This window comes from Mercurialis annua, linkage group LG4, assembly GCF_937616625.2.
Source record: "Mercurialis annua linkage group LG4, ddMerAnnu1.2, whole genome shotgun sequence".
In the NCBI taxonomy this organism is placed as follows: domain Eukaryota; kingdom Viridiplantae; phylum Streptophyta; class Magnoliopsida; order Malpighiales; family Euphorbiaceae; genus Mercurialis; species Mercurialis annua.
Genome location: NC_065573.1, coordinates 29,757,811 through 29,775,165, shown reverse-complemented (window position 1 = coordinate 29,775,165; position 17,355 = coordinate 29,757,811). Strand labels below are relative to the sequence as shown.

The following is a 17,355-nucleotide window of genomic DNA, read 5'->3' as shown; positions in this document are numbered from 1 at the left end:
AACTAATTTACAATACTGCCATTGTATTGAAAGAAACTACTAACAACCTAACAAACAAGCAAAAAAGTACAGTAATGGTGGCAATAAATGATTCATCCTTCTCAGAATCAATTGGGGTAGCTGCTGCACTTCCCCCACCCTCTTTTCCTATGATTTGAGGAATTGTTTATCGTATGAAATTATGGACTAATAATTTTTTTAAGCAGTACTCTCTTCAAATAAATTGCAACTTTTTATTGATATCAATAATAGTTGATTTGATTATTAATCTAATTATAATCGCACGCAATCTAGTCATTTTCAATTTAAGTTTGTGAATAATTTTAAAGGGGTTTTTGGGCACTGTTCGTTGCGTTTTTGGATTCTATCACAAATGTGAAATAAGTAAGTATCAAAGTTCTAAAATACTGAAATACATAACAAAACATCATTTCTTTTTGTTTCAGGTCCAAAAAGTGTATCTAAAAAAAACTAAGTGTTTTAGCTCAAGAACATTAAAATAATAAAAATAAACAAATTAACGAATTGCTGACGTGACTATTTATAGTCCAATCAAGTCACACGAAGAATCACATAATAATCCAACTAAAATCAAATTAACTGTATTATCATAAATTCATATATACTTAAAAATGATTAATTTTTTTTAATTATTCTAGAATTATAGCATTTATTAAGAATTTGTTGTAATTATTATTCCACTCATTAAGAGAAATAAACACTTAACTACATTAATTTAGACATATTAAAAGCATTGAAATATAATTAAAAATCTACCTTTTTAAATTTTGGAATAACCTAAAATAATTTTTTATATATAGACAGAGAGAGTATATTCAAACCTACTCCCTCCGTCCCGTTTAAAAAGGGACAAATGACTTTTTCACATATATTAAGAAAACATTAACTACTATAATATTTTGTTATTTTATCCCTATTTATGATAGTGTTGTATTTTGTGTATAGATTAATAGTCATTAATTATGAAAAGAGAAAAGGGGATAAAAAAGAAAAATTCATATAAATTGACATAAAAAACACGATATGGTCTTATTAAATGGGACAAATAAAAATGGGATATGTCCCTTTTTAAATGGGACGGAGAAAGTAATTACTATAATTTATGATTAACCATTTAACCTACATTTAATATCATAAAACATCCTTCACTCAAAATGTGTTTTTTTTAACAATATTATTAACATCCAAATTATGTGGTTGAGCCGCAAACGTTTAGCCTTTTGACATTTCATACATTTTAGTGCACCATCTCATGCCTAATTAGAAGTGGTTGCACCGCCGACACTATTGTCTGTGATATCAAACCGGCAAGATAATTTTTTTTTGGTCAAGTCGTTAGGATCTACACACTAGTCATTTAATTAAACAATGATCTCAAAATTTAGATTAATTAAAAATGAATTAGTACAAAATATTGTCATTTTAAAATGGTACAAATCTAATCGATCATTTTAAAAGTTAATAAAATATGTTTTTTTGGATAATTTAACAGATTATACCTCATTATTCTTTAAGAGTTCTAAGATATATTATCTGGCATATTGCCTATTTTTAGTTTAATTTTGATTTAAAATTAGTTAAAATTGCTCTAATTTTATAAAGTTGAGACTTTACAGTAATTTAAAAAGAATCGGCCAAATTTTGGACACGCATATTACATTTTAAGTCGTTATTTATTTACAGTTCTCCCAAACCTACCCATTCATTTACACACACATATTACATATATATAATACATATGTGTGTGTGACCATATAAATAAATAGCGTAACAGTAAAAGCATAGTAAATAAAGAAAAGGACACAACCAAGAAACTTCTATGGCTCCGGCTACTCTCACTTCTCTTGTTGAAGAAAAAACACTTCAACAAAGCTTCATTCGCGACGAAGATGAGCGTCCCAAAACCGCCTACAATCAATTCAGCGACGAAATTCCGGTCATTTCTTTGGCCGGAATTGATGATGTTGAGGGAGAAAAGAGAGGTGAAATATGCAAAAAGATTGTAGAAGCATGTGAAGATTGGGGTATTTTTCAAGTTGTTGATCATGGCGTTGATGCTAACCTTATTTCCAATATGAGTCGTCTTGCTAAAGAGTTTTTCGCTTTGTCGCCGGAGGAGAAACTCCGGTTCGACATGTCCGGTGGAAAGAAAGGCGGTTTTATTGTTTCTAGCCATTTACAGGTACATTTTCAAGGTTCAAATCCATAAATTTTGCATGGTTTACTTAATTTAAAGTTTTTGTTTGTTTTGTTAATGTTTGTATGTTGTTAAGAAACGTATTTTGACAGAAAGTTGTTAGTTAGTTGTTTGTTTATAGAAATGCATTCTGGAAGTATTGATTGAAAAGGATTTTACGTTTCAAAAAGTAATTAGCTAGTTAAGCAAATTTCACATTTTATTTTTCTTTCTCGTTTAAGATGCTAGTAGTTATTTACCAAAAAAAAAAGATGCTAGTAGTTATTAGGTATCCATATAGAGTACTATCCCATCGTTAGGGCTATCTCCAACCCACTTTATAATTGAAATTTTATTTTTAGAGATAGAATTAGTTTTTTTCCGACCACAAACTCTATCTCTAATTTTAAATAAAATTTTTTTCAACCACAAGTTTTATCTCTAACTCTAAAAGAATATTTTAAAATTATATTATTTTTTTATTTTAACAACTTAACTCAAATTAATTTTTTTTTACATATTCATCTTAAAAATAAAAACATATATTATTATTATTATTATTATTATTATTATTATTGTTGTTGTTGTTATTTTTATAATTGTTTGTATTATTTATTAAAATATATCTTTTGTTAATTTATAAATTACTAGTTTAATCCATTAACTTTAATTTATACAATTATGTCTTACTATATTCAAATATTAAAAATTTATATCTTTTTTATATGACTTCTAATGAAATTATAAATATTAAAAAATCGCATATGTTATACATTAATAGCATATAAAACTAATAAAAATATATTTTGATAAATAATATAAAAAATTATAAAAATAACAGCAATAATAATAATAATGATAATATATGTTTTTATTTTTAAGATAAATATATAAAAAAATTCAATTTGAGTTAAATTGTTAAAATAATAAAATAGTGTAGTTTTAATTTTTTTTTTAGAATTAGGGATAGAGTTTGTTATTAGAGAAAAACTTATTTAAAATTAAAAATAGAGTTTGTTGTTGAAAAAAACTTACTCTATCTCTAAAAAATAGAGTACCAATTATAAAATAGATTAGAGATGACCTTAAGAGTAAAGGGTTTTCAAATCCAACTTTATAACTCTATTTTAGAGATTAATAAATTAAACTTTATTAATAAAATTTCACTCTTCAATCTCTATAAAAGATTTTTGTTTGTAATTTTTTAATTTTATAGATGACTTATTTAATCTATTAATATCAAGTTATCCAATAAAACTCTTGCAATTAAATATATTATATTCATAAATTTATATTTTTATATCTATTTATTATTGTATTATATATATATAATAAATTAATGACACCGAAGGAAATCCTTTTTCTACAATATGCGCATTGAAGGAAATCCTTCTTTTGTGGGTAAGTTTGGATTTGGGATGGTTCATTGACAAAGAACACAAAATATCATAATCTCGCATGTTGCATACAGTCCAAATCATAGACTTAAAAATCAGACCATACCGGAAGTGTTTCTTTTTTTGGTTCATGAACTTGTATTTTTTTTAGTAATAAGAAAATGGAGCATTTGTGGGAGGATTTAAACCCACGACGAAGTAGTTTATTGTACAACGCTTAATCGTTTATATCATTTGAGATATCTCACTAGTAGAAACTTGTAACTTTGATCACTGGTGATAAAAGTGCAAACCGGTGAGAGCTGTTCAATCAAAACCAATGATTGTTGGCCAGAAGAAATAAAAATCTGAAATTTCGATCAGACCGGAGTTTGACTAACTGTGGACTGTCTGAGATCGGACCTGTGGGGCCTCTGATTTAACTACCGGTTTTTAAAACAATGGTTGCCAAACAAGAAACTCATCCTAATTCCTAGCAATACAAACATGAAAATTATCTGTTAATTAACGTTAAGTCCATTGAATTCCATATTTTTGTAATGCACAATATAGAAGAGGTCACTTTATATGGTGATTAGATCAAAGAAATTAGTCGGTTCTGCTTCCTAGATTATTAACATAAATCAAATGCTTAATGATACATTTCACTCTATTGCAAGTGATTGAAAAAATTGAGATGTGATGTTCACAGGGCGAGGCAGTAAAAGATTGGCGCGAAATTGTGACATACTTCTCGTATCCACTCAGCAGCCGGGACTATTCGCGGTGGCCGGACAAGCCGGAGGGATGGAGGGCGGTGACGGAGGAGTATAGTGAGAAGCTGATGGGACTTGGTTGCAAGCTTCTTGAGGTGCTATCAGAGGCAATGGGGTTAGAAAAAGATGCATTGACAAAGGCATGTGTGGAAATGGACCAGAAAGTTGTGGTCAATTTCTACCCAAAATGTCCACAACCTGACCTTACTCTTGGGCTGAAGAGGCATACTGATCCTGGTACTATCACCCTTTTGCTTCAAGACCATGTTGGTGGACTTCAGGCTACTAGGGATAATGGCAAAACTTGGATTACTGTTCAGCCTGTTGAAGGTGCCTTTGTTGTCAATCTTGGAGACCATGGCCATGTGAGTACCCTTTTCCCAGTGATTAAAAAACCGGACTGGATCGGCCGACTGTGCTTAAAACTGGCCACCTGTCCGGTCCAATTGAACTTAAAAATTAGAGATCTAGTTCAACCGGGTTAGATCGGATTAAACTGAATCAAACTTGCGGTTCAACCGATTCGATCATAATTCATGTCCAAAATTTTATTTTTCATATATAATTTTCTCAATTAGGCTTTGTTTGGGAGAGAAGGCATTAAAGTAAAGTACGGGTTTTTAAAGTAAAGTAAAGTACCGTAAGGGACGGTAAAGGAAGGTAAGGGTTGTGCATAACCCTTCCATGTTTGGGAAAATAATAAAGTAAATGAAGGGTTTATAAAAAAAATCAGTTAAAAATAATCCAACACCCCAATATGGGGGGTTGGCATATGAGGGTTGAGGGGGGTTGAGAAATTTTTTTCAACCCCTCAAAACCTTTAAAAAAAATTTGTCAAACAGGGGTTGAAATTTTACAACCATTCCCTTCCCTTCCTTTCCTATCTCAACCCCTAATCCAAAACAATACGTTAGTTAAACCCGGTTGAGTCGCAAACTGATAGCTTCAGTGATTCGGTTTTAAAACACTAGTTTTTCCTTGAATTGGAAAATAAAATAATTGAGATAGCAATGAGTAATGCTTATTTTAGAAATATATTTATAATAAAATTCATTGATTTTCAACCAATGTGGCAATGGGAATGTAATATTTCTTTGTGTCAATGATAATCACTATAGTTAAAATCAGTCGAATTGAGTTAGTTGGAAACCGATCAATTATCCAATCGGCTGAAAGTTAAAGTTTAAAAAGCAGATAACATGTCGAAAAACAAATTAACCGAAAAGTATAGTTTTTGTTTTTTCACAAAAATCGGACAAATTATATATTTTTTATTTATGTGTCTTTTTATCTTTCATTCATGTGATTCTCTTTTTTTTTTTTTACACAACACTTTTTTTTTCCGTTCACAAACAACTTTCTTTCATAAATCGCTCTCTTTCTCTTTCTACACGGACATTAATAATCTAATCTTGAACATTGATTACTTGCATCCAAATAAAAATAATTTGAAGTTAAATATTTAAATCCAGTTTAAGGTGGGCAGATCTTGACAGATATACCCAACCCACTGAACATGTCTAGGTGATACTAATAAGGTGATACTAATAAAGAACGTTGTTAATTAGCATCAAGGCATGTCATGTGCAAAAACCTTGAAAAACTATAATTTTTTTGGTAGTAACAAATTGATTGTATACAATGGGCAGTACCTAAGTAATGGGAGGTTCAAGAATGCAGATCATCAAGCAGTGGTGAACTCAAATTCAAGCAGGCTATCCATAGCAACATTTCAGAACCCAGCACCACAGGCTATAGTTTATCCTCTCAAGATTGAGCAAGGAGCCAAGCCAATTCTTGATGATCCAATTACATTTTCAGAGATGTATAGGAGAAAAATGAGCAAGGATCTGGAGCTAGCCAGGCTTAAAAAATTGGCTAAGGAGCAGCACTTGAAAGACTTGGAGAATGCCAAGTTGGAGACTAAGCCTGTTGAACAAATCTTTGCTTAAATAATGCATATTATGCTTATGATTGTATTGGGAATAAACTATTTGGCTTATGCATTTGTGATTGTAATGTGGTACCAATATATCGAATGCAATAAAGTACATTATCTCTAATATTGATCACCTAATATAATTTGCATAAATTATGCATAATTGATTCATTTACATGCAATTTTTGTGACATGGATGCAATTAACTTATAGGCAGGTGATATAAATCGAAGTTAGGTCAAATCTTCTAAAAATACCAAATCTTTGCCCTTTTTATCAATTATGACCAAATTTTTTAAAATCGACAAATAACTCATTTTAACAAATTTATACTTAAATTCAAATCAAACCGGTTTTCTTGCTAACATGACAACCAAATATATAAGATTATAAAAGATTTAATTATAATATAATGCAAAACCTTTGCGTGTTGTGTCATAATAAAAGATTTAATCACAATACAAAACCGAATCGGTTCAAAAATGGCTATAAAAAACATAATATGCAAAAACAAGTTATATTTGCTACGAAAGAAAAAAAAGGCTTCCACCACGGTGATTTTGAAAGATTTGGTCATAACTGATAAAAGTCGTAAAGGTTTGATATTTTTTGGGGTTTGTTAAGCGTTTGGACAACAAATTGTATAAGCATTAGACAGTAAATTGTTAGGTCTTGGGTTCAATTCCTTCCATAAGCCACTATTCCCTCCCTAATTATCCAAAAAAAAAATATATACAAAAGTAAATTGATAGTTAATTATTTTAAACAAAATTATAACGTCAAAATTATTGTAAAATAACCTAAGTAAAATGGTTTATTAAGGATTTATAGTTTAAAAACAAAATGTAAATTTAGCTTTCAAAGTATAATACTGAAAGTAAATTAACAATAATCTTAAAAAAAGATGTATCTTCTTTCACAACAACAATGACGATAATGGTGATCGGTGGCCATCGATGGTGGTCGGTGGTTGACGACAGTTGTCGATGACCAAAAATATTGCTCGTTTGCTGATGATGATGGTCTGAGACAGTATTTGACGATGGTCGGTGATAGTAGAAACGGTTGAAGCTATGGTCGTTGCAATAATAATAATTTCTGTAATATTTTTATAAAAAGTTAACTAAAAATCATATTACTATAAATTTTATGAAGGTGCACAGTAATTTTATATTTAAAATATCAATCAGTATTATTAAAATATTTTGGTAAGATGTAAACATTTTTCAAGAAAGAACTCCATGTATTTAGGATGCATTGACTAAAGTCTATTGAAAAATTGTGAATATTTGCAAAAGACAAATTTATTCACGGATCGCGTAGCTTATCACTAAAAATCAACGATCAACACTTTGGCAATAGTTTCCTTTATTGCTAAACTTATTGCAATTAATATATCGATGGATTTGGCATTTTAGCGATGGAAAAATCTGTGGCTAAATCTAAGTAGTGTCATTAATCATTTTGTACAGTTCTATAGTTACTAAAAATGTGGCCTAAACCCTAAACTTCAAACTTGAAATGTGAATTAAGCTTCAGCCACTAGAAAAGTCGTTTTCTTTGAGTCAATCTTGACTTATGTATGACTAGGTCATCTAATGTGTCGAAATTTAATTCAACAAAGAAAATAAACTATTGGTTTATTGCTTTCATTTGGGGGATTAAATCTCTCAATTAATATTTAATAATGATAAGCAACTAGGCTAGTCTTTTATGACCAAGTCCAAGTAATTAATTCATTATCCATCACACACAACTTTTTCTCATTACTTTCTCATCATATCATAAATATATACACACATATATATAAGCTATGCTTTTAAAATTGGACAAACTGGGTGGACCGGGAAATAAAAATTCTAAAACTGAAAATGGTGTCAGAAAATTCAACACTTAATTTTTTTTTTGTTTATCATCATCTTCGACATTTCATCTTTAAATTTTTATGGCTATTTTAATTTTTTTTGCATATTGATTTTTAGGTTTCACGGTGGTTTTATCTTTCTTATCAATTTAATCTACGATGTAGTCCGACGTTTTAACTTCTTATTAGTATGTATCAATGGTTAAAAAAAATCAATACAGGACAAATGATATAAATGCTATACTTTTTATTCTTAAAAAATGTGAAAGTATGAGACAAAATTATGAGATAAAGAAAGTATATGTGTAGTATATTAAAAAGAACTTTTGTAACATTAGGTTTCATATGAAAATAAAGAAATGATCATGGTTCAAAATGGAAATTCGGCCTTTTGATTGAAGTATGAAAAAAGAAAGAAAAGGAGCACAGTGCACATGTTCATAATACGATTGTCAAAGTTCAGCTACTGAGTCTGAACTGATAGAGATGAAAGATTGAGAGATGTTTACACCAGTGATTATAAAACCGGACCAAACCGGCCAGTTGAATCAGAAATTGGTCAACAATCTGATCCAAATGATATTAAAAACCGAATTTTAGTCTGATTGGATTGAATCGGATCGAACCAATTGATCTAACTAAACCATCGGTCTGAATTAAAATTTGACATGGTTGAACCGATAAGAGCCGCCCTTATTTACAATTTATTCTTATATAAAATTTACTCAATTGGTTGAACTGGAAACCGATGGCCTTGGTAATCCGACAAAATTAGTAAGAACTTATCTATCTACAATTTTAACGTTTTTATCAGATATACCATGATCTTTAAATTTTGCGAGTTTAATTCATTACCTTTTAAATGTTAGCCAAACATATCCACGACTCTTTTGAAACTGATGTGGCGCAAGATTGTATACGCCACGTAGGATAAATTTTGTACATGTAGACAAACAACATCCGTCACATCATTTTTAAAACGAATTATGAATATATTTGATAAAGATCTAAAAGATGGTGGACAAAAATAATAAATTAAAATATCGTGATTAATTGGCAAAAACATTAAAAGTATAGGTAGATAAGTTCATTTTGTCAATAAATCATAATAACAAAAATATAAAAAGTAACTTTAAATATATACAATATTAAAATTTCAAATTTAATTCAGAAATAAATTCATTTAGCTGATATGTGGTTTCAACTTTAGATACAAAAAATTATGACAAATTTAATCCAAAAGATAGTTGAATAAAATTTAGCAAAAAATATCCATTTTTTATAATAAAATGACACATTTTTAACAAAAATATTTAACTTACATACATAAAATAAATTTAACTCCTTCAATTTATTTTAGTCCAAAAGAGTTTAAACATATAAAATAAAAAATATTTAAAATATATAAATAATGATCATATGTAAAGATCGGTAAACAAATCTTACTTGAGGAAGTAAAACAAACTTGAATTAAAACATGAAATAATCTTTAAATGAAACTTACTTGAGTACCACACTTCAATTCTTCACTTTCGCAAAATAAGTAAAATAAGGACTAAAAGGAAACTAACCATTAAACGATTGTCCTAAACTAAAAACTAATGAAAAACTAACTAATTCCATAGCTTTGGAAAATCCTGATAGTCTATTACAATTAAATAAATCCATTCGGAAATGAGGACCGAGTCGATTTCCACTCACAGGGCAATCCTACCGAGGTATGAGGCATCATGCCGCTCGACAAGAATTGATCTCCTCTTCAAGACTGCTTGGCAAAGATGAATCCTGCCGAAATGAGAGTCCCGCAGGCCGAAAGGATTAGCTTCCTCGACAAGATTGTTCTTCAGTCCATAAAACTTCGCAAATTCAACAGTTGGATCCACAAACGCTCCTTTATATTCCGAATGCAATAACCTACAAATCAAATACCTTTTGAAACACAATTTTTTCAAAATAATCCATAATGCACACATTATATTTTTAAAAAAAATACTGTACAAATTAAATGTATCATTTTGGTGGTTATAATTGTAGGTAGGAACTAATGACTTAGAGCTCAAATAACATAAGCTGAGCAGTAAAATATTAGGTCATGAGTTCAATTCCTTCGACAAGCGCTCCATCCTCTCCAATTATAAAAAAATAAAAATTAAAGGTGTGAATAGAGGGAATCGAAGAAGAAGGATTAAAAAGGAAAAAAGTACAAATTATCCCTTAATTTAATTTTAAGAATTATTAGGACATTTGAACATTTAACATTATAAAAAAATATTAAATATTTGAAAATCGCTAAGTATCATATTGAAAAATAAAGTAGATTGTAAAGATCATTTTTTTCATTATATATGGCGCGTGTTTTTCACTCTAAGAATTGTGATTATTGAGGTGTTATTTGATACGAAACGCGAAAATTCAAGTTTTATTTTATAAAATTTATATTTTTGACATTTCGTACGATTTTAGAAGTGAATTGTCCATTATTCAAGTGTTAATTGCAAATTAAATCATGAACTATAACGTAATTTGCAATTACAACATAAATTTTAAAATTTGGTAATGTCGTAGACAACTTTCACTTTTTTTGTCAAATCAAAACACCATTCATTTACCGATACAGATCTGCTGGGTTGGAAGTCTGTATTGACACGTAGGCTGACACGTTGGAAAATAAACGGTGTTTCATTTTACCAAAAATAAAAGTTGATGTCTATTTTTACTAAATTTTTTGAAGTTAGTGTTGTAATTTCAAATTACGTTAAAGTTCGTGAGTTAACTTGCAACATGTCAAATTACGTGGCAAATACTGAAAATCATTGTGTCAGTATACATAGCAATTCCGGCTTCCAACTCAAGAAAAAAATCCCGAAAAATAGCTTCTGCCAAAATTATAAAATTTATGTTATAATTACAAATTAGGTCAAAAATGGTGAATTTATTTACGATTAACCCTTTATTAAATAGTAATTACAAAAACAAGTCCATAGAAAAAAATCAAGAATAACAAGAAAAATAAAATAACAAGGTGCAATTTTCCGTTATACCGAAAAAGAAAATGATCTCCGTCCAGGAAAATGAAACCCATTTTCACATTTCTCTATCTGTCAAAAAGAAATTAAAAAAAAAAAAACAGCACAAAAACAAAGAAACTCTCTTTTGACCATCACCACCCTCCCCCCTCCTTCTCCTCTTCTTCCTCATCCCTTCTCCTCCATAATCACCATTATTTAATTAATCTGATCAAACATTTTACACTTCTTTATATATATATTTTAATTCAACTCCAAATTTATTGCCTTTTTGACATTTCTTCTTCTTAAGACACATTTATATTGATCATTTTCTCCTCTGTTGGCGAATTAATCAAATGGGTGGTTGTTTTTCTTCCATCAAAGTCAGTGGTTCCAACAGCAATAACACCACCACCACCACCACCGCCATGATGGGCCAGAATCATCGCCGGAAAGAAGCCACCGGGGGCAACCCACAAACGACGAGAGCAGCCACGACAGCGATTAGAACAGCAAGAGCAAGAACAGGAACGAAGACAAATAATGAGAATGAAACTAATAAGAGTAGACAGCAGCAACAAATTAAGGTTAAAGAGAAGCAGAGTTCTAGAAGACCAGGTGGGGTGATCCCATGTGGGAAGCGTACGGATTTTGGATATTCTAAGGATTTTGATAAAAGATACTCAATTGGGAAATTGTTGGGTCATGGTCAATTTGGGTATACCTATGTTGCTACTGATAAGTCTAATGGAGATCGTGTTGCTGTTAAGAAGATTGAGAAAAATAAGGTATCTTTTTCATATCTTTTTAGTTAATTTGCCCTTTTTAGTTTGTTCAATTTGTTTAGTTTATTGGGTTTTATTGCCTAATTTGGTTGATGTTGAATCTGTGTTTGCTAGGGATTTTTAGATTCATTTGCATGAGAGTATTTATGGCATTGGCCTTAGGGTGTAAGAGAAATTTAAAGATTCTGATTTTGAACTTTGGTTTCTCAATAAAAAATGGATTTTGAATATGAGATTCTTTAGAAGATCTTGTGTTTTTAATATACATAGATACCCATTTAGTTAATTTCTACTTATAATAAGGAGTCCCTGTTAGCTTGAGAATCAAGTTTGTTATTCCAAGTTTTTTTTTAATCTGCTGATCTGAAGTATGGCTGCTTCTGTTGCTGAGTATTTATCCTCACTTTTGTCCCCATGTTGAAGTGTTTTAGAAGCTGCTGCATCCAGGAAAACATCTGACAATCTAATCATTTGCTTGGGATTGGGCAGCATCCAGGGTATTAACTTCATTGATTATGATAGTTGCAAATGAAGTAACAGTTTGAGTGCTAAATTAATAGCTTAGCCTTGCGGCAAGCCTGGTTTGTGGGTTATTCTAGAAGAGCAAAATCTAAAGCCAAGATAGTTAAACGTTTAGTGCTCGTATCTTTAAAGATGTGGAGTTGAGTTCTTAGAATTTTTCATTTTATTTATTTCAGTGATGTTAAATTGAAGTCTTTCATTTTAGAGTGGTATTATCTGTTCCTTTGATAGAGGACATGCTTTATCTTTTGCATCCTTCGAAGAGAGTAAGATTTATTTAGACACTACAAAGTTGTTTTCAGAAGAAAGTTACGGCTCTTATGAATCTCATCTCTCATATCATTTTCATGTTTATAAAAATGATGTTGTTCATTTTAGTTTCAACGATTTTCATTTTTAAGGAGATGGTTCTGTTTCCTTGTTCAGTTAGACAGATTGCATCCATCTACCTATTTTTCGTGATGTTTAGATAGACTAATTTAAGCTTGTGACCACTTAGAGCTGGAATATTTAAGACGGATCAAGTTCTGTAGATTTTAATTGGGTGACAATTCATTTATGATTGTTTGTCTGTTAAAGGCTAAAGCAAACATTGGTCTTTGGTGCTAGATGGTTCTTCCAATTGCTGTTGAGGATGTTAAGAGAGAGGTCAAGATTTTGAGAGAACTTGCTGGCCATGAAAACGTTGTTCAGTTCTATGACGCCTTTGATGATGATTCTTATGTATATATAGTAATGGAGTAAGTTTCTTGCTTTATTTTCTCTTTTGACTAGGCTTCTGTTCATTTTTGTGCATTGTTCCCGTAATTGAATCTACTCCTATTGCAGCTTTGATACTTCGTGTTGATGATAGAGTACTTTGAAATATTTAAAGAAAAATAACTTCATTGTATTTTCAATTGGCATTTTAAGGTTCCCAACCATATGATCATTCCTCTGCATGGTTAACTTAATGACTTTGTCTTTTTAGGTTATGTGAGGGTGGGGAATTGCTGGACCGAATTTTGGCGAAGTAAGAATCTTTTTTTGGAATTTATTTTCTTCAGCTGCACCAATCTAGCATTTCTTCATGCTAGTTGTTTTGCTAGAACTAATGCTTCTGCATGTATATTGGTTCAATAGAATCACATTAAATAGCTCTACTTACATTTGCTCGACTTTCTTTAAACAGGAAGGACAGCCGTTATACTGAGAAAGATGCAGCAGTAGTTGTACGCCAGATGCTTAAAGTTTCAGCTGAATGCCATTTACATGGTTTGGTGCACCGTGACATGAAACCAGAGGTATAGTCAAGTTTATCAGTTTAGATTGCATCTTTTTGGTTCAGAAAATTTGAAGTGCTTCTTGACATTGTTGACTTTGTTTGTCTTGCCTTCAGAATTTTCTTTTCAAGTCAACAAAGGAGGATTCTTCTCTTAAGGCCACAGACTTTGGCTTGTCAGACTTTATTAAACCAGGTGAGTAGTAGTTTCACATGTGAAGATTCAACTCATTCTTGTATACACTTACAAAAATCTTAAAATTTTAATTTTCTGGGGTTTTGGGTTTGGAGAGAGAAGGGTGGGTGGTTGACGGGGGTATTTGTGGGCAGCATTAACGAACACACACACACACACACACACACACATATTTATTCACACTTCTCGTGTACACTCAGACAGCTTTTATCTGTCATGAACTTTTATACCATGCCTATCAGAAATAACTGAATCACATCATAACTTACTATCCAATTGAACGCAGGGAAAAAGTTTCAAGATATTGTTGGCAGCGCTTATTATGTAGCCCCTGAAGTTTTAAAGCGCAAATCTGGACCTGAATCAGATGTCTGGAGTATCGGTGTTATTACCTATATTTTGTTGTGTGGGAGGCGCCCTTTCTGGGATAAGACTGAGGATGGTATATTCAAAGAGGTCGTTTCCACATTCTCAATCTTGGATAGCAAATTGCAAAAAAAAAAAAAAGACCTTGGACACCAGCTGTTTTTCATTTTCTTTATTCCTTTCTTTTATCTAAATGGTGTTGCATTTTCGCGCACCCATACTTTCTATTTTCTAATGATTTCTGTTTCTATTTATGCTCACTTTGTAAGCTTGCATATGTAAAGCTATTAGACTTTTGTTATCCTATATTTGTGCTGTCTTTTCTGTAAGAGATGAGTACCATCCTTATTTGTTATCAAAACACTGATGTCTATTGTCTTCAGGTCTTAAGGAACAAACCTGATTTCCGGCGCAAACCATGGCCAAGCATAAGCAGTAGTGCCAAAGATTTTGTAAAGAAGTTATTGGTTAAGGATCCTCGGGCTAGACTGACTGCTGCTCAGGCTCTATGTATGTATTCTACTGGTTCACAAATTAGGAAAGAAACATTTGTTGAATATACTATATATTAGCATTAGTGTTGGAGCATAAATGAACTTGGTTCTTAAAGCATTGTTCTATTTGCAGCACATCCATGGGTCAGAGAAGGAGGTGATGCATCCGAAATACCTATTGACATATCTGTTCTGAACAATATGCGACAATTTGTGAAATATAGTCGTTTGAAACAGTTTGCTCTGAGGGTACAACTTACATCTATTGTTGGGTTTTTATAAGGGACAAGAAAGTTCTTCCTTTATCTAAAATTTGTTTTTGACAACTAAATTATTTCTTGCAGGCATTGGCGAGCACACTTGACGATGAAGAGATTTCTGATCTTCGAGATCAATTTGATGCGATAGATGTAGACAAAAATGGTTCTATCAGTCTTGAAGAGATGAGACAGGCATTTTCCTGTTTCCATCAATCCACTCATGTCTTTCTTGATATAAAATATTTGACTTTCATGGCACACAGTCTATTTTACTTAAGATTGTATAATTAAGTAAGATTATTTTGATGCAGGCACTCGCTAAAGATCTTCCTTGGAAATTGAAAGACTCCCGTGTCCTTGAGATTCTTCAAGCGGTAAGCATGTATTACATTTCCCTCTTAGATTTTTTAAAAAGAATTTTTTTTTTCTTCCATTACTTTTTAAAAGTTATACCCCGTCTATGTTCAATAATTTGGCATTAGCATTGCCTGTGAGATTCTTTAACATCATTGCCTGTAGGCTGTAACCATTGCATCCTTGCTTTGTTTTGAAATGTAAAGGGTTGTTTGTCCGTTTGATGCAGATTGACAGTAACACCGATGGACTCGTTGATTTTACGGAGTTTGTTGCTGCTGCTCTACATGTGCATCAACTGGAGGAACACAATTCTGAGAAGTGGCAGCATCGTTCTCAGGCTGCTTTTGAAAAATTTGATATAGATAAAGATGGTTATATAACAACAGAAGAACTAAGAATGGTTAGTATCAGCACTGAGGATCCACTATCTTAAATATTAGTATAACCCCGTCTGCAAAATTAATATAATGCACGCCATGTGGCAGAGCACTTCATATCTTGGTTGGATCATAGTTGACACATGTTATGCACACCAAGTCATCATTTGCTCTTTTTTATAATTAAGAAATAATAGAATAAATAATGTTTGTGCCTTGCATATGGATGTATTAGTATATTTAACGCCCATGTTGCATGAAAACTTGCCGAGCCTTACATCTTTGTTTCTGGAAACGGAAAGAATTTTACAACTTCGAAATTTTTTATATTGATAACATATTCATATAATGATATAACAAATATCATTTCAACGTTTCTCAAATCAGCATTTCTGTTTCCATGCAATTTAGCTTACACATCAACAGAACCTTTTTAGTTCTTGAAGGAGTGGTTTTTTTTTTCCTTCCAGTTTTTCCTTTGGGATGTTTTATGATTATTTTCTGCATCTTCTGCTAGTTAGCAATTGCATCTTGTCACGAGCTACATTGTCTTTAATCACTCGGGTGGTCTTCAAATTAACTCTTACATCTTACAAGAACCATGTGATTTTATTCTTGACCAACTTTTTCCAGTTAAAAAGAAAATGTTTTAGTCTCATTACCTCTAACTGATTTGATTTGTTTCCGTGCAGCACACATGCTTAAAAGGATCCATTGATCCACTTCTTGAGGAAGCCGACATTGATAAAGATGGTAAAATAAGCCTTTCAGAATTCCGTAGACTTCTAAGAACTGCAAGTATTAGTGGACGAAACGCACCAAGCCCATCTGGACAAAAAGTTTCTCGGAAAATATAGAGCAGATATCGCGTTTTGAAGATCAAGACAAGTGAGAGTTGCAGAAGCGGAAATCTTTTCATCAAAAGTTCCGCGTCAGGTTTCAATACAGAGTGAATGTATAAACTGTAGCTCTCTCCATTGCCATCCCATGTATTTGAGTGTTTGAGTGGTAGGTTTAATCTTCCATATGATGTATGCTAAGAGGATGTGTTGTTATATACGGAGCAGTGGCGGTGTTGGTTCGATATGGAGGATGGCTCTGGGTGTGGTGGTCATACTATTGTACATTCGTTTTGGAGTGGGAGGGAGTTTCTTTGCTGTGCCCGTTGTATTGTAATATCTAATCACAAATAAATACCAATAAATGTTTGGTGTTTTAGAAATCAAAATGTGTTCCTTTGTTCTAACTTTTGTTTAACTAAAATTTTTGTGAACAGCTTTAAACCTGGATTGCAGCAGCACTAGACTGTAGTTGACTAGTTGATGATAGTGATTGGAGGTGCATTTGCATTTTAATGAGGCAGTTGCTTGTACGGACAATTAGATCACAATAACTAATTTCTCGGACTTTTAAAAAATCAATTGTTTTCTTCTAGATCAAATTTATTATTATTTGTCTGAATTATCATAATTTTCTCAAATTCATAAGTTTTTATATAAGGGGAATTGTATTAAATTTGATTAAATATGAGGTAGGCAACAATTGACTTCTAAAAATTAAAGAAATTCGTAAATTCT

The 17,355-nt window shown here is 31.5% G+C and overlaps 2 protein-coding genes across 2 annotated transcripts; both read left to right on the top strand.

The window, feature by feature from the left end:
* The first annotated feature begins 1,747 nt into the window (after positions 1–1,747).
* Positions 1,748–6,412, top strand: LOC126679253 (naringenin,2-oxoglutarate 3-dioxygenase). Its single transcript, XM_050374242.2, has 3 exons — positions 1,748–2,203; positions 4,286–4,714; positions 5,999–6,412. Exons 1-3 carry the CDS (start codon positions 1,841–1,843, stop codon positions 6,299–6,301), a joined length of 1,095 nt encoding a protein of 364 aa, XP_050230199.1. The 5' UTR covers positions 1,748–1,840; the 3' UTR covers positions 6,302–6,412.
* Positions 6,413–11,246: 4,834 nt separating this feature from the next.
* Positions 11,247–17,024, top strand: LOC126677451 (calcium-dependent protein kinase 28-like). The gene is made up of 12 exons (XM_050372072.2): positions 11,247–11,948; positions 13,077–13,207; positions 13,438–13,479; positions 13,639–13,750; positions 13,846–13,924; positions 14,211–14,380; positions 14,674–14,800; positions 14,918–15,033; positions 15,129–15,236; positions 15,356–15,418; positions 15,628–15,801; positions 16,471–17,024. Exons 1-12 carry the CDS (start codon positions 11,517–11,519, stop codon positions 16,633–16,635), a joined length of 1,719 nt encoding a protein of 572 aa, XP_050228029.1. The 5' UTR covers positions 11,247–11,516; the 3' UTR covers positions 16,636–17,024.
* The last annotated feature ends 331 nt before the right edge of the window (positions 17,025–17,355 follow it).